At 41.1% G+C, this 18,330-nt stretch overlaps 1 protein-coding gene across 1 annotated transcript in view; it reads left to right on the top strand.

Annotated features, from left to right (window-relative positions):
* The window catches only part of LOC140466611 (F-box and leucine-rich repeat protein 13-like), a 155,082-nt gene that overhangs the window by 29,966 nt on the left and 106,786 nt on the right, over positions 1-18,330 (top strand). Inside the window, exon 7 of the mRNA XM_072562059.1 lies at positions 14,011-14,120. Within this exon, the coding sequence (XP_072418160.1) occupies positions 14,011-14,120 (110 nt within the window). The remainder of the gene's footprint in view (positions 1-14,010; positions 14,121-18,330) is intronic.

Raw genomic sequence — 18,330 nt, 5'->3', positions numbered from 1 at the left:
GATGGGAAATGTTCATCCTGGAGTTCAGTTATTAGTGGTGTACCGCAAGGATCTGTTTTGGACCCCCTGTTGTTTGTCATTTTTATAAATGACCTGAATGAGGGCACAGAAGGATGCATTAGTAAATTTGCGGATGACACTGAATTCAGTAGAGCTGTGGATAGTGCCAAAGGATATTGTGGGTTACAAAGGGATATAGAAAAGCTGCAGAGCTGGGCTGAGAGGTAGCAAATGGAGTTTAATCTGGAAAAGTGTGAGGTGGTTCACTTTGGAAGGAGTAACGGGAATGCAGAGTATTAGGCTAATGGTAAGGTTCTGGATAATGTAGATGAGCAGAGAGATCTCGATGTCCGTGTGCATTGATCCCTGAATTTTGCCACCCAGATTGATAGGGTTGTTAAGAAGGCATACGGTGTGTTAGCTTTTATTGGTAGAGGGATTGAGTTTCAGAACCATGAGGTCATGCTGCAGCTGTACAAACTGTGGTGCGGCCGCACTTGGAATATTACGTACAGTTCTGGTCACCACATTATAGGAAGGATGTGGACGCTTTGGAAAGGGTTCAGAGGAGATTTACTCGGATGTTGCCTGCTTTGGAGGGAAGGTCTTACGAGGAAAGGCTGAGGGGACTTGAGGCAGTTTTCATTAGAGAGACGAAGGTTAAGAGGTGACTTAATTGAGACATAATAAGATAATCAGAGGGTTATAAAGGGTGGATGGTGAGAGCCTTTTTCCTCAGACACACCTGTATGGGATCATGCTCATGAGGGCGCATAGCTTTAAATTGAGGGGTGATAGATGTAGGACAGATGTCTGAGGTAGTTTCTTTGCTCAGAGTAGTAGGGGCGTGGAGCGCACTGCCTGCAGCAGCAGCAGCAGCAGCAGCAGCAGCAGCAGCAGCAGCAGCAGCAGCAGCAGCAGCAGCAGCAGCAGCAGCAGCAGCAGCAGCATCACCAACTTTAAGAGCATTTAAATGGTCACTGGATAGACATATGGACAAAAATGGAATAGTGTAGATTAGATGGGCTTCAGATTGATTTCACAGGTCGGTGCAACATTGAGGGCTGAAGGGTCTGTACTGCGCTGTCATATTCTTTGTTCTAATGTTCTATGTTCTATATTATTTATTGTGAGGGGAATTGAATACAAGTAGTCCCTGATTTATGGATGTCCAACTTATGAATGCTTGTATTTATGAGCATGATCCCATATAGGTGTGTCATTTAAAAAATCTGACGTATGAATGTTTTCTTGTGCTGACAAACACCTGTTTTATATTGTCCTGCATTGTTGTTCTGGTTTGCATAGAAATTGACTTCCGAACTGACTCAAGAATGGAACCAACTTGCAACCTGGAGACTGCTTGTCCTAAAGTAGTGAGGTTATGCTTCAGTTCTACAAGACACAAGTGATACCACATCTGAAGTATTGATCACTGAGGGAGAATCTACAATTGTGGGTCCCTTTTTAAAAATAAGAGGCTGCCCATTTAAAACAGAGATGAGGCAACTAGTCTTTGGAATTCTTCCTAAGAATGGGTGGAAACAGAGGCTATAGATATTTTTAAGGCAGAAATGGATAGACTCTTGGTAAGCAAGAGGATGAAACATTTTCGGGGTATGCAGGAATGTGGATTTAGACTAGTATCATATTCCATCATTATTTTATTGTATGCATGTGTGGCATGGTGGCACAGTGGTTAGCACTGCTGCCTCACAGCGCCAGAGACCCGGGTTCAATTCCCGCCTCAGGCGACTGACTGTGTGGAGTTTGCACATTCTCCACGTGTCTGCGTGGGTTTCCTCCGGGTGCTCCGGTTTCCTCCCACAGTCCAAAGATGTGCAGGTCAGGTGAATTGGCCATGCTAAATTGCCCGTAGTGTTAGGTAAGGGATAAATGTAGGGGTATGGGTGGGTTGCGCTTCGGCGGGGCGGTGTGGACTTGTTGGGCTGAAGGGCCTGTTTCCACACTGTAAGTAATCTAATCTAATCTATTTAATGTGTAGGTTTGAGGGACCAAACGGCGTACTCCTGCTCCATGTTTGTATGTTCATTTGTTTGTCGCATACAGTGACCTTTCCAAATTATGCCTATGTTGCAGCTCTCCAAGCTTTAATCCATCTCAAAGTATGCAGTCCTGGGTCTTGAAATGTACAGTGTGCAACACTTTGCACTGGAAGACCAGCAAGCTTTATGCAGACTAAGGAGTGCTTTTCACTTAATTAATGGTTCTCCAGATGAATTGAAGTTTATCTTGGCTGCTGGAACAGTCTTTAAGAGCATAGACCTGTGTCATGGAGCTATTCAGGAAGTTCCTTGACAAAAATCACTACACCAGATCTTCACTGCAACACCACATTTCATGAGACAGGTTTGCTTCTCCTGCATACCCACTGCATTTAGAGTTTTGTGCATCATGCTCATGCAAATACAGTTCACTTTTGAACCATCTTTCAATCAGAGATGAAGAGGAATCTCTTCTTTCACAGGATAATGAATCTAGAATTCTTTACCATGGAGGGTTGTAGAGGCTGGATCATTATATTCAAAGCAATATTAGACAGAATTTTAGATCAGTCAGAGAGTCGGGGTGGTAGAGAAAAGGCAGGAGAGTAGAGTTGACAAGTGTCAGATCAACCATGATCTCCCTGGATGGGAGAGCAAGCTTGATGAGCTGAGTCGTGTGCTTTTGCTCCCTACATCTTATGGTCTTCTAAATTAAATCATGGTTTCACATTGAAGTAATGAATTTAAAAATATTGACTGACAGATGAGTTAATGAGTTGTGTCTATTAAAATATAAATGTGTAAGCTGTATGGTTACTTCATAATCAAGGTTTCAGTTTCAGGGCTGCACAGTGGCTCCGTGGTTAGGACTACTGCCTCACAGCGCCAGGGAGCCAAGTTCAATTCCAACCTCTGGTGACTGTCTGTGTGGAGTTTGCACATTCTCCCTGTGTATGCTTGAGTTTCCTCTGGGTGCTCCGGTTTCCTTCCACAATCCAACGATGTGCTGGTCAGGTGAATTGGCCATGCTAAATTGCCTGTAGTGTTCAGGGATGTGTAGGTTAGATGCATTAGTCAGGTGTAAATGTAGAGGATTGGGTCTGGGTGGGTTACTCTTTGGAGGGTCAGTATTGACTTGTTGGGCTGGAGAGCCTGTTTCCACACTGTAGGGAATCTAATCTAATCTAACTACTACTCACAGATTTTAGCACAGACCCCAGCCTCTTAAAACCATATCTCCAGATTCTTCATGTAGTCAGATCTGACAGTGAAGGGGACAAAGGATTTGTCTCATAGTACTGAAATAACATGTCTTTGCTCTTGCTTTAATTTGAGGCCAGTTTCAGCAAATCACAGTGGCTCGTTAGTCTGTGCACCAGCAGTGGATCCTATGAGAAGGCAGTGACACCACTCGTGTTCAGGGCCAGTTTGACCTGCATACTTCCACTACCTGGGATTGTTACTCCCTTTATGCCATGATTTGGAGATGCTGGTGTTTGACTGGGCTGTACAGGTGGTTGTGGAGTGCACAATTGTAAGACACAGAATTTATAGCAAAAGTTTACAGTGTGATGTAACTGAAATTATACATTGAAAAAGACCTTGATTGTTTGTTAGAATGACCATGATAGTTTTACTTCTTTCATATGTAAATCACAAAACTTCTTTTAAAAGTTACATTCTCAGGTTAACTGTAACAATTGGTGTCAGTGCAGATAAGATGTTGAGATGTTGAAGGTGTTAGCTCCGTGTTCCTTGTCTGTGCCATAATGTTTAGACTGATTCTAATCTAAAAAGTGAGTTAACAGAGTCTTACATGGATTCATGCAGTTTTTGAGCAAAGTACAATGTAACTCTGCAAGTACAAATTCACCCCACAAATGTATATGTGTATGTGTGCGTGTATCTGGGGTGGGCATTTGTGAGTGTCTGTGAGAGAGAGAGAGAGAGTGTGTGTGTGTGTGTGTGTGTGAGTGTGGGAGTGTGTGTGTCTGGGGTTGGGGGTTGTGAGTGTCTGTGAGAGAATGTGTGTATGTATGTGTGTGAGTGAGTGTAAAGGGGTATAAGTGTGGTTTGTATGTGTGAGCTTTTGAGAGAGAGCTTGTGTATGGGAGATGGTCTACGTGAATGTATGGGTCTGTAGGAGTGTGTGTCTGCATCTGCAGGAGTGTGTGTGTGTCTGTAGGAGTGTCTGTGTGTGTGTGTGTCTGTGTGTCTGTATGTGTCTCTGTAGTGCAGTGGGATCACCTATAGTGTGACATGAACCCAAGGTCCTGGTTGAGTCCATCCCCATGGGTACTGAACTTGGCTATCAGACACAGACACACACACACTCTTACAGACCCACACACTCACGCAGACCCTCTCTCATACACAAGCTCTCTCTCATACGCTCACACATACACTCACACGGTCACACGCACCCTCTCACAGACTTAAACCCCTTTACACTCTCACACATTCACACACTCTCTCACATACATTCATAACAACACCCCCACACACGCATACCCACATGCGTGCGCACACACACACACACGTTTGTGGGTTGAATTTGTACTTGCAGAATTACGTTTTACTTTGTTCAAACACTGCATGAATTCATAGAAGATTCCGTACATCCATTTTTTAGATTAGAATCAGTCTGAACATTGTGGCACAGACAGTCTCACACAGGGCAACCCACATCTTCAATGCATTATCTGGGCCAACATGACACCAAATGTTAAAGTTCACTTGAAAACGTAACTTCAAAAAAGTTCTGCGATTTGAAAGAAGTGAAACCAACATGTTCATTCTAAAAGGTGTGTTTCGGAAATTGCTGCATTAGTCATTGAATCTAGTCACAACAGACCTACGACAATGTTGCTGAGTCTTGACTGTTCTGGCCGAGCAAGCCAGTTAGTACAACTCAGCTTATCAAAACTGCTATAACGTCTAAAGAAAAGGAAGGAACCATTCAATTAACTAAGTCGACCTAAGGACTGAAAGCATAAAAACAAACCCAGCTTGTTGATTACGCAAAGTTCTCCATGTTAACATCGGGAGGGTTGTGCCCAAATTGAGAGCACTGTTCCACAGACTAGTCGAGTAACAGCCTGACATAGTTATATTTACAAAGTCATACTTTAGTGACTACCTTAAATGAACAAAAAAAGTATAAAAGTATAACATGTTATATGCTTTTTTCTTTGCATATTAAAGTACTTCTTGTCCCTCTCCTAGTGCTTTCAGCAGTTTCTTAGAATTTGCTGCTTTCTTTCTAAAACAATTAGATAGTTGACTGCTGCTAGTTGACTGTTTGAATTTGGAGATCTCTACATTGTTGACCATCTGTTTCAAACTGCAATATTGATCTTCAGGATATTTTTATTCACAAATTTTGTTGAGTGCATGTTCTCCCATAGAAACTCATCATTGATATAGTACTTAATGGATTTTGCTGTAGAATCCTTTTTTTAAGAATGTCTTCCAATAATTTTGCTAAGAAAAGTAAATATATCTACTGCCTCAGCAACAGCAAGTGACCCTGCCACTAATTTACACTTTACTAGTTTTTTTAAATGATTTTAGCCATTCAAGCTAAAGGGCAACAATTACCCCCCTTTTCTACAAGAAAAACTATAAACCCAGCTGAACTTGAAAACCTATCACAGAGATCATTCTTAACAAGCATCATTAAAAACATGAATGTTCCTGGCATTTTCCAATAGCATTGCTCTATTTTAAATTTCTTCAACATTTTGTTTGCTCAAATAATATCTTCCACGTTGGAATTTTTCATATTTATATTCAACTCTAATATTTCAGAATAGGGATCTTGCCTGGTTTGGATGCCTGATCAATTCACCTGTCCAATAGACATCATAATTTCTCCATTTCAGTTTTGAAACCTGAAATAACTCCAAGGAGGCAGGTATTCTATCCCCAAAGTTTGTGAGAAGATTGTAGCTCGGGTGCTCGTTGTTGTGGTTCTGTTCACTGAGCTGGGAATTTGTGTTGCAGCTGTTTCGTCCCCTGTCTAGGTGACATCCTCAGTGCTTGGGAGCCTCCTGTGAAGCGCTTCTGTGATGTTTCCTCCGGCATTTATAGTGATTTGTATCTGCCGCTTCCAGTTGTCAGTTCCAATATACCTGGACCCAATATAACGGCTATTTGTGAATATGGAAAGCATGGTTTGTAAATTTGCAGATGACACCAAAATTGGTGGTATAGTGGCCAGTGAAGAAGGTTATCTAATATTACAAAGTGATCTTGATCAATTGGGTCAATGGGCTGAAAAGTGGCAATTAGAGTTTAATTTGGATAAATGCAAGGTATTGCATTTTGGTAAAACAATGATAAAGCTTATACAATTAAAAGTAGGGCCTTGGGCAGTGTTGTAGATCTGAAAGACCTAGGGTTCCAGTACATAATTGTTTGAAGTCTAATATTGTTTGAAGTCTGCATCACATTTCGACGGGATAGTTAAGAAGACGATTAGCGTGCTTGCCTTCATTGCTCGGACCTTTGAGTATAGGAATTAGGACATTATGTTGAGGTTGTGCAGAATGTTATTGAGACTTCTTAGAACATAAACTATAAAACATTACAGCACAGTGCAGACCCTTTGGCCCTCGATGTGTCCACAAGTCGGCGCAACAATCTGAAGCCCATCTAACCTACACTATTCCATTTTCATCCATATATCTATGCAATGACTATTTTGATGCCCTTAAAGTTGGCAAGTCTACTACTGTTGCAGGCAGGGAGTTCCACACCCACTACCTCTGACATCTGTCATATATCTATCACCCCTCAATTTAAAGCTATGTCCCCTCATGCAAGCCATTACCATTCGAGGAAAAAGGCTCTCACTGTCCACCATTTCTAACCCTCTGATTATCTGATATGTCTCAATTAAGTCACCTATCAGCCTTCTTCTCTTTAACGAAAATGTCCCTCAGCCTTTCCCCATAAGACCTTCCCTCTATACCAGACAACATCCTAGTAAATCTCCTCTGAACCCTTTCCAAAGCTTCCACATCCTTACTCTAATGTGATGACCAGAACTGTACATAATACACCCAAGTGCAGCCACACCAGGATTTTGTACAGCTGCAGCATGACCTCATGGCTCCAAAACTCAATTCTTCTATCAATACGTTAACACACCACATGCCTTCTTAACAACCCATCAACTTGGGTAGCAACGTTCAGGGATCTCTGTACATGAACACCGAGATCTCTCTGCTCATCTACACTATTAATAACCTTACCATTAGCCTAATACTCTGCATTCCTGTTGCTCCTTCCAAAGTGAATCATCTCACACTTTTCCGCATTAAACTCCACTTGCCACATCTCAGCCCAGCTCTGCAGCTTATCTATGTCTCTCTGTAACCTGCAATAGCCTTCAGCACTATCCACAACTCCACTGACCTTAGTGTCATCTTCAAATTTACTAACCCATTCTTCTATGACCTCATCCAGGTCATTTAAAAAAATGACTAACAGCAGTGGACCCAAAACAGTGGACCCTTGCAGTACACCACTAGTAACTGAACTCCAGGATCAACATTTTCCATCAGCTACCACCATCAATCTTCTTGAAGCTAGCCAAACTCTAAATCACTCTCGGTCCCATGCCTTTGTATTTTGTGCAATAGCCTACCATGGGAAACATTATCAAATGCCTTACTGAAATCCACATATACCACATCAACCACTTTACCCTCATCCACTTGTTTGGTCACCTTCTGAAAGAACTCAATAAAGGTTTGTGAGGCACGGCCTATCCTTCACAAATCTGTGTTGACTGTCTCTAATTAACTTTTTCCTCTCTAGATGATTATAAATCCTATTTCTTATAACTTTTTCCAACACTTTACCGACAACTGAAGTAAGACTCACTGGTCTATAATTACTAGGGTTAACTCGAATCCCCTTCTTGAACAAGGGGACACTTGCTATCCTCCAGTCTTCTGGCATTATTCCTGTAGACAATGACAACATAAAGATCAAACCAAAAGCTCTGCAATCTCCTCTCTAGTTTCCCAGAGAATCCTAGGATAAATCGCATCTGGCCCAGGGGACCTATCTATTTTCACACTTTCTAGAATTGCTAACACCTCCTCCTTATGAACCTCAATCCCATCTGGTCTAGTAGCCTGTATCTCAGTATTCTCCTTGACAACATTATCTTTTTCCAGTATGAATACTAATGAAAAATATTCATTTAGCGCTTCACCTATCTGCTCTGACTCCACGCACTACTTCCCACTACCACCCTTGATTGGCCATAATCTTCCTTTAGTCAATCTTTTATTCATGATACATCTATGGAAGGCTTTAGGGTTTTCCTTGATCTGATCTGCGAACGACTTCTCATGTCCCTTCATAGAACATAGAACATAGAAAAGTACAGCACAGAACAGGCCCTTTAGCCCACGATGTTGTGCTGAGATTTAATCCTAATGTAAAATATAGTAACTTAACCTATGCACCCCTCAATTCACTACTATACATGTGCAGGTCCAGCAGTCACTTAAATATCCTCAATGACTCTGCTTCCACCACCACAGCTGGTAACGCATTCCAGGCATTCACAACTCTCTGCATAAAGAACCTACCTCTGATATCTCCTTTCTGCCTTCCTCCTAATATCTTCAAACTATGACTTCTCGTACCAGTCAATCCTGCCCTGGGGAAAAGTCTCTGGCTATTGACTCTATCTGTTTCTCTTATTATTTTGTACACCTTGATCAGGTCTCCTCTCTTCCTCCTTCTCTCCAGAGAGAAATGTCCAAGCTTATTCAACCTTTCTTCATAAGGCAAGCCCTCCAGTCCAGGCAGCATCCTGGTAAGCCTTCTTTGCACCCTCTCCAAAGCCTCTGTATCTTTCCTATAGTAGGGCGACCAGAACTGGACACAATATTCCAAGTGTGGCCTCACCAGTGACTTGTAGAGCTGTAGCAAAACCTTGTGGCTCTTAAACTCTATCCCTTTGTTAATGAAAGCCAAAACGCCATATACTTTCTTAACAACCCTATCCACTTGGGTGACAACTTTGAGGGATCTGTGTACTTCCTAGCTCTTCTTAGCCCTCTCTTTAGGTCTTTGCTGGCTAACTTGTAACTCTCAAGTGCCCTAACTGAGCCTTCATGTCTCTTCCTAACATAAGGCACCTTCTTCCTCTTGACAAGAGTTTCAACTTCTTTAGTAAACCATGGCTTCCTCATTTGACCACTTCCTCCTTGCCTGACAGATATATAGTTATCAAGGACACATATTAGCTATTCCTTGAATAAGCTCCACATTTCAATTGTGCCCATCCCTTGCAGTTACCTTCCCCATCCTATGTATCCCACATCTTGCTTAATTGCATCATAATTCCCTTTCCCCCAGCTATAACTCTTGGCCTGCAGTATATACCTATTCCTTTCCATTGCTAAAGTAAACATAACCGATTTGTGGTCACGATCACCAAACTGCTCACCTACCCTCAAATCTAACACCTGGTCAGTTCATTACCCAGTACCAAATCCAATGTGGCCTCATCCCTTGTTGGCCTGTCTACTTACTGTGTCAGGAAGACCTTCTGCACACATTGGACAAAAACTGACCCATTTAAAGTACTTGAACTATCGTATTCCCAGTCAATATTTGGAAAGTTAAACTCCCCATAACAAATACCCTGTTGCTCTCACTCCTATCCAGAATCAATTTTACTATCCTTTCCTCTACATCTCTGGAACTATTTGGCGGCCTATAGAAAACTCCCAACAGGGTGACCTCTCTTTCCCTCTTTCTAACCTCAGCCCATACTACCTCAGTAGATGAGTAATCAAATATCCTTTCTGCCACTGTAATGCTGTCCTTGACTAACAATGACACACCTCCCCCTCTTTTGCCATCTTCCCTATTCTTACCCAAACATCTATATCCTGGAACTTGCAACAACCATTCCTGTTCTCTGCTCTATCCATATCTCCGAAATGGCCACAACATCGAAGTCCCAGACACCAACCCATGCTGCAAGTTCATCCACCTTATTCCGGATGTTCCTGGCATTGAAGTAGACACACTTCAAACCACTTTCCTGCTTGTTGGTGAACTCTTGCAACCCTGAAACCTCATTTCTGACCTCACTACTTTCAACCTCCTGGACAATGGAACTACAATTTAGTTTCTCATCCCCCTGCTGAATTAGTGTAAATCCTCCCGAAGGGCATTAGCAAATTTACTTTCCCCCACCTCATCCCCAGGATATTGGTACCCCTCTGGTTCCGGTGTAGACCATCCTGTTTGTGGAGGTTGCACCTACCGCAGAATGAGCCCCAATTGTCCAGGTATCTGAAAACCCTTCATGCTACACCGTCTTCTGGATTACTGTGTCCAAGTCTGGTTGTCCTGTTATAGGAAGAATATTATTAAGCTGAAGATGGTTCAGAAACGATTTGTTAGAATGTTGCTGGGAATGGAGGGTATGGGTTATTAGGAGAGGCTGTTATAGACTGTGACTTTTTTCACTGGAGTATAGGATGTTAATGGTGACCTTATAGAGGTTTATAAAATCATGAAGGGTATAGATGAGGTGAATGGCAGATGTTGTTTCCCTAGCATAGGGGATTTCAAGACTGGGGGCATATTTTTAAGGGTGAGTGGAGAAAGATTTAAAAAAAGACATGAGGGCTAGTTGTTTTAGAGATAATTTTCCACGTGAACTTCGCGAGGAAGTGGTGAATGCAGGTACAGTTACAATGTTTAAAAGATATTTAAATAAGTACATGAATAAGAAAAGTTTAGAGTGATTTAGGCCAAGTGCAGGCAGTTGGGACTAGTTTATTTTGGGATTATGGTCATCATGGACTGGTTCGATCAAAGGGTCTGTTTCCATGCTGTACAACTGTGAGACTCTACTGTTTTCCCCACACTGGTACCTCAATGTATACCTTGCAGTTCCTGTTGATTGGCATCTTTTAGTAACTTGACCTCTAGCTTGTTCAGGGTCACTAAGACTTCCTGATCATTTGGTTTCTGCTCCTGGTGGTATTTCTTGTCTGTGCTTTATTTGTTGTCTTTATTTAACTTTGCCCTCTATCTTTTTGGATTGCTCCTGTTTGACCTCCCTTTTCTTGGAAGTTGATTTCTTTCAACAGTAAATGGTTTCTTTCTAGGAGCATATTTGTTCCCAGATGGACAATTTGAGCTTATACTGTGTTTTCTTGCCTTCCATCTTTGAACTTAATGTTCTCAATTCATGGGCCTAACCTCCTATCCCTCATCTTGTGCATTCATTCAGCTTTTATATTTTCTTATCATCTTTCCTGCACTATTTATAATAGTCATATTTCTTCCTTGACTCACCTTTTATGGTAAATATTTTAGCAGTGTTCTTTTGGACTAATAAACTCATATTGACTATCAGAATTTATCTGTCCTTCATCTGATAAACTGTCAAATGTGGCAGTTTTATCCTTATAGCTCTGTAACATTTGAGGATGAAAAGTATCTGGCTCAACACTATTTTCTACATCTCCTTCAGAGTCTGCAATTTGTAATCCACATCAAACGATTTTAAAAGTGTACTTGAATAGTTTGGTTTGCATGCAGTTGAATTATTTTGCTTTGTCTTTACCAATAACTTTCCTTATGAGGAGAAGACATCGCAAGCATCCCCATCCTTAATATTGGTGAGCAATAAGGCCAAAGCATTTACATCAATCTTCTACCAGAAGTGCTGGAGGGATGATCCATCTTGGCCTCCTCAATAGGTCTCCACAATCACAGTCTTCAGTCAATTTGTTTCACTCCACGTGGTTTCAAGAAATGGCAGATGGCACTGGATATTACAAAAGCACTGGCTCTGACAACATTCCAACAATTATATTGAAGACTTGTGCTTCAGAAGTTATTGCACCCCAATTAAGGCATTCCAGTACCGTTACAAAACTAGCATGTATCCAACACTGTGGAAAATTGCCTGGATATGTTCGGTCTACAAAAAGCAGGATAAATCCAACCCAACCAATTACCACCCCATCAGTTTACTCCAGGGCATCAGCAAAATAGTGGAAGGAGTTGTTAACAGTGCTAACAAGTGACACTTGCAAAATAATAATCTGCTCATTGATGCACAGTCTGATTCTGGTTGACCCACTAAGTTCCTGTCATCATGATAGCTTTGGTCCAAACATAGACAAAAAAGCTGAACTCAAGTTGTGAGATGAGAGGGATTGCCCTTGTCATCACGGAAACATTTGACTGGGTATGACATCAAGGACCCCAAACAAAATTGATGTTAATAGAGAATCAGGGGGAAATCTCACTGATTGAGATCATATATTACAAACAACACTCAATTTTCTAAACAAATAGCAAGACTTCTTAACATCTCAGATACAACCCATAATTAGAATTATATTCCTTTTAATCCCAGAACAAACACACAAATGCAACACTGAAGATGACAAAGACCTGCAGAGTTGATATTTCAAAAAGGGGCTAAAGAAATTTGACCAGTGATCTGAAAACAAAGAATTCTCACAGTCCACTAGGTTTCTTGATGACAAAAATCGTACTTCCGACTGATGGAAGATCTTCCAAACAGGCCTTCGGTTCAGATCAAAATCAAGTTAGTCTTTCGTAGTCGTCACAGTTTAGCTTTTCAGAGTTTGCAATGTTGTCAAAATACATTTTTCAGATTCCTAAGTACTTCACCAAGAGAGAATAAGAGCTCTTCTTGCTGTTGCTTTTCTTGTTTCTTGAACATATGCAGAGTCTCAAGTGTCACAAAATAGAAATCTCTACCTAGAACTGCATCAGGAAATGTCCACACCAGTTTCCTGAGGCATTGCAGGGTCAAGAACAAAGAATGACAGAGTTCATCCAGCTCACATGTGGCACATTGTTTCAGGACTATGAACATACGTGATTGTTCAGACATAGAGTGTCCAATATCAAGTACTGCCTAATGCAATGGCACCTGGAGTAAACACAGGAACTGTACACTGGTGTCCACAGAATATGTGACATACTATTCACCCTGGACCAATTAGTGGCATTCATTGTACAGAAGTATGGAGGAGTGTGACATACTATGAAACCTGAGTACTCATCACTTCAATGTCATTCTCAGAAAAGCAATCTGCCCTTCCCTGGATCCCAGGCCGTCAGCTCTCCTCAGAAAATATGCATCTTAAAGTTCAGTGACAGTCTTTACACTTTTGCTGAAGCAGGATAATGGCTGCTGTGGAGAGTTTATTGGATCCATATTTCATTTGATCCTTCTCTGTACTTGTCTATGTGGCTGTTAATTAGCCATCAAACACATCTCAGTTGCATTGCTTCCTTGGAAGTCATAATTTTATCTTCGGGAGATATTCAGGGCCTCAAAATAGTTATATTTCCTACCCCCAACTTGAAAATTCAGTGGAAGTGTTTCAGTGATTCTCACTCTGCAGAAGTATTATGGCTGTTTTAGCTTCCAACATTGGCAGGCAGACCTTGTAAGTGAATTGGTTTAATATTCTGCAGTACAGTATTCTGCATGCTTGATTGTTGAGCTTCTATCTTTAAATTTATGTTACATTCCTTAAAATGTTTCACAGTGTTTATTTACTTGATCAAATGTGTGAATGCCAATTGTCATTGCTTAGCTGATGGCAATCACCTTAATATAAGGTTCAAATTGAAAGGAAGACTACTCTTGTTATGAGCAAGATGAAAATGACCCCAAACATGCAGTGCCATACAGGGTGCATGTCTAAATGTGGTAGTTATCAGATTGAGATTCCTGCAAACTCTATAGTTATCTTTTCGTGTTTATGGAATGGAGACTTGTAAATCCCATAAATGTGATCTTACAGACATGGCGTGTTATAAATTCTGCAAGCATATGTTGATTTTAGTCTGTTCAAGCAAAATCTTTTACTAAGACGCAATCTTATTGTAGTCAGAAATATTACACTAATGTCCATTCACAGTCACATTATTTTAATTTATTAATTTATTCTTTTTCTAGTGGCAGCACAACATTTACAACATGTCAGTGATCAGCTTTTGTGCAAGATTATTTTACAATTATGGAGTGCTTTGGCAAAACAGACAAGGAAAACCCGAGAGTACTTTGAGGTAAGTAATCCTCAATGACTGCATGCACCTCTAATGCATTTAAGTGCGTATGCATCATGTTTGCAAGTATCATCTAAACAGCCTCTCTATGTTCATTACTCTTTTGCCATACCACTAAATCCTGTCTCTTTTTGGGTAGCTCCTGGTACAAAAAAACAATTTTTAACAATTTTTACTTTGTGCATTAGCACCCTATCCAGCACTCATTCTTCCCTCCCTTGGTTTATCATCAACAATCTCTTCGTTTGCCAATTGCTTTTTTTCTCTCTCTCTCTGGATTCTGTACTCTGTTCACTCCCTGCACCCCATCATCAGCATAAAAACTACCCCCTGTCAGCTAGTTCCATTTCTGATGAAGAGTCAAGGATCTTGGAAATGTTAACTCTACTCTGTTTCTCTGTTGACAGTTGCTGCCAGACCTGCCAGGTTTCTCCAGAACTTTCTATTTTTGTAATCACGACCTAGAAATTTTATTAACCTTCCAATAAAACGAATGTTAGTTTTGAGCTGGAATTTCATGTTTTATGTTAGGAAAGAAAATAGGTAGTGTTGGCTCAACCCTGAGTTTGTGAAACAGACCCAGAATCGTAGAATCATACAGTACAGAAGACGTCCTTCGGCTAAACAAGTCTGAACCGCCAAGAATATGCTACTACCTACACTGATCCCACTTTCCCACACTAGATCCATAGCTTTGAGTGTTATGACACTTTAAATACTCAACCAAGCACTTTCTAAAGGCTGAGTCATAGACATATAGAGATATGCAGCACAGAAACCAAGCCTTTGGTCCAACTCGTCCAGATACCCCATATAAATCTAATCTCATTTGCCATTTGGCCCATATCCTTCTAAACCCTCCTATTCATATACCCATTTAGATGCCTTTTAAATGTTATAATTATACCAGCCTCCACCACTTCCTCTGCCAGCTCATTCCATACTTGCATAACCCTCTGCTTGAAAAGATTGCCCCTTAGGTCCGTTTTAAATCTTTCCCTTCTCACCTTAAACCTATGCCCTCTAGTTTTGGACTCCCCAACCTCAGGGGAAAGATCTTGTCTATTTACACTATCAATGCTCCTCATGATTTTAGAAACCTCTGTAAGTCCATCCCTCAGCCTCCAACACTCCAGGGAAAATTGCCCCAGCCTATTCAGCCTCTCCTTATAGCTCAAAACTTTTAACCCTGGCAATAATCTTTTCTAAACCCTTTCAAGTTCACAACATCCTTCCTATAGGAAGGAGACCAGAATTGCCCGCAATACTTCAAAAGTCCTGTACAGCCACAACATGACTTCCCAAATCCTATACTGTGAGCAATTTTGGGCCCCATAACACAGGAAGGATGTAGTGACTCTGGAATGGGTCCAAAGGGGTTCACGAGGATGATCCGGAATGAAAGGCTTAACATAAGAGGATTGTTGAAGATGCTGGGACTATACTCGATGGAGTTTAGAAGGGTGAGGGGGGATCTACTTTAAACTTACAGAATACTGAATGGCCTCGACAGAATGGACTTTGGGAAGATATTTCTATTGGTAGGAGAGTCTAGGACCCGAGGGCACAGCCTTAGAATAAAAGAAAGAACCTTTTGAACGTAGATAAGGAAGAAACTTCTTCAGCCAGAGAATGGTGAATCTGTGGAATTCATTGCCACAGAAGATTGTAGAGGCCAGGCCATTGATTATATTTAAAACAGAATTGGGGAGGTTCTTGATTGTCAAGAGAATCAAAGGTTTTGGAGAGAAAGTGGGAGAACGGGGTTGAAAACCTATCAGCCGTGATTGAATGCAGAACAGACTCGATGGGCCGAATAGCCTAATTTCTGCTTCCATATCTTATGATCTTATACTCAATGCACTGACCAATAAAGGTAAGCATATCAAATAATTTCATCACTATCCTATCTACCTGCGACTCCACATTCAAGGAACTATGAATCTGCACTCCGAGGTCTCTTTGTTCAGCAACACTCTCTTGGATCTTACCGTCAAGTGTACAAGTCCTGCCCTGATTTGCCTTTCCAAAATGTAGCACCTCATATTTATCTAAATTAAACTCCATCTACCTCTCCTTTGCCCATTGGCCCATCTGATCAAGATCCCGCTGTATTCTGAGGTAATCTTCCTTGCTGTACACTACACCTCCAATTTTAGTGTCATAACCATACTTACTAACCATACTTCCTATGTTCAGATTCCAATCATTTATCTAAATGACAAAAAGCAGTGGACCCAACACCAATCTTAGTGGCACACCACTGGCGTAGGCCTCCACTTTGAAAAGCAACCCTCCACCATCACCCTGTCTCTCCTTTGAGCCAGTTTTGTATCCAAATAGCTAAGTCTCCCTGTATTCCGTGTGCTCTAACCTTGCTAACCAGTCTATCATAAGGAACCTTGTTGTTCATCTTACTGAAATCATATTGATCACATCCACTGCTCTGCCCTCATCAATCTTCTTTGTTACTTCTTCAAAAAACTCAATCAAGTTAGTGAGACATAATTTCCCACAAAGCCATGCTGACTATCCCTAATCAGTCCTTGATTTTCCAAATATATTTAAATTCAATCCGTCAGGATTCCCTCCAACAACTTGCCCACCACCAGTGTTAGGCCCACTGGTCTATAGTTCCCTGGTTTTTCCTTACCATCTTTCTTAAATAGTGGCACCATGTTAGTCAACTCCAGTCTTCTGGCACCTCACGTGGCTACTGATGGTACAAATATCTCAGTAAGGGACCCAGCAATCACTTACTTTGCTTCCCACAGTGTTCTAGGGTACACCTGATCAGGTTCCAGGGATTTATCCACCTTTATGCATTTTAAGATGTCTGGCACCTCCTCCTCTGTAACATGGATATTTTTTCAAGGTGTTGCTTTTTATTTCCCGACGTTCTATATCATCCATATCCTTCTCCACAGTAAGCCCTGATGCAAAATACTCATTTAGTATCTTACCCATCTCCTGCAGTTCCACGTGTAGGCAACCTTGCTGATCTTTAAGGGGCCCTATTTTCTTCCTAGTTACCCGTTTGTCCTTAATCTATTTGTAGAATCCCTTTGGATTCTCCTTAACTCTATTGGCTAAAGCTATTTCATGATCCCTTTTTGCTCATCTGATTTCCCTGTTAAGTATCCTCCTACTGCCATTACTTCCTACCTCAACTACCCTTCCAGGCAACATATTCCAGACCTCCAGAATATATTCAAAGCTGTAGAAAAATGTGTTGAGAAACTCTTGCATCATTTATTGAATTGAGATTTAAACATTGTGAATTTTAGCTTTGAGAAAAAATGACCCTGCTGTTGAACACTTTCAAAAAAAAATTCTCGCCCATACCGACCAGTTCCATTTGCCAGCATCTCTTTAATAGATTAGATTACTTACAATGTGGAAACAGGCCCTTTGGCCCAACAAGTCCACACCGACCCTCCAAAGCGCAACCCACCCAGACCCATTCCCCTACATTTACCCCTTCTCCTAACACTACGGGCAATTTAGCATGGCCAATTCACCTAACCTACACATTTTTGGACTGTAGGAGGAAACCGGAGCACCCGGAGGAAACCCATGCAGACACGGGGAGAATGTGCAAACTCCACACAGTCAGTCACCTGAGGCGGGAATTGAACCCGGATCTCTGGCGCTGTGAGATAGCAGTGCCACTGTGCCGCCCACCTACTAAATTCTATTTACTAATTGACAGATATTTGTGAAATCTGTTGCACAGATTAGTAAAGAAACACTCTAGTACACTCACATCTTACAATGTGTTCTTATAAGTTTTATAACTAGGACAATAGAATGGGTTTTAAATTAAATATTGTTGGGTGGATGGAAGAGTCATGTGATAGAAAGTATATTGAATCAAATGGTAACTATGAGGTCATAGAAGAAGGTGACAATTTGGGTAATGATAACTAGAGTGTGGCAGAGAAGGACAGAGTGTACACCTGTGAAATAAAGCCAGGATTCTCAAACATGTTTAAAAAAGAGTAAAAGGCTGTGTCACTGAATGTGTGCAGCATTTTAACCAAAATAGATTAAATGATAATATATTTAAATTAAATATGTATGACCTGATAGCCATTACAAAGACAAGTGACCAAGGCTAGGGCCTGAAAATTGAAGGGCATTTATCATTTTGAAAAACAAGAAGCTGGGAAAAAGCAGTAGGGTATCCGTGTTAATTAAGAATCTTGTC

Source organism: Chiloscyllium punctatum, chromosome 44 (genome assembly GCF_047496795.1).
Source record: "Chiloscyllium punctatum isolate Juve2018m chromosome 44, sChiPun1.3, whole genome shotgun sequence".
Lineage (NCBI taxonomy): Eukaryota > Metazoa > Chordata > Chondrichthyes > Orectolobiformes > Hemiscylliidae > Chiloscyllium > Chiloscyllium punctatum.
Note: the sequence above shows the minus strand (reverse complement) of the source record. Positions and strands in the feature narration are given on the sequence as shown.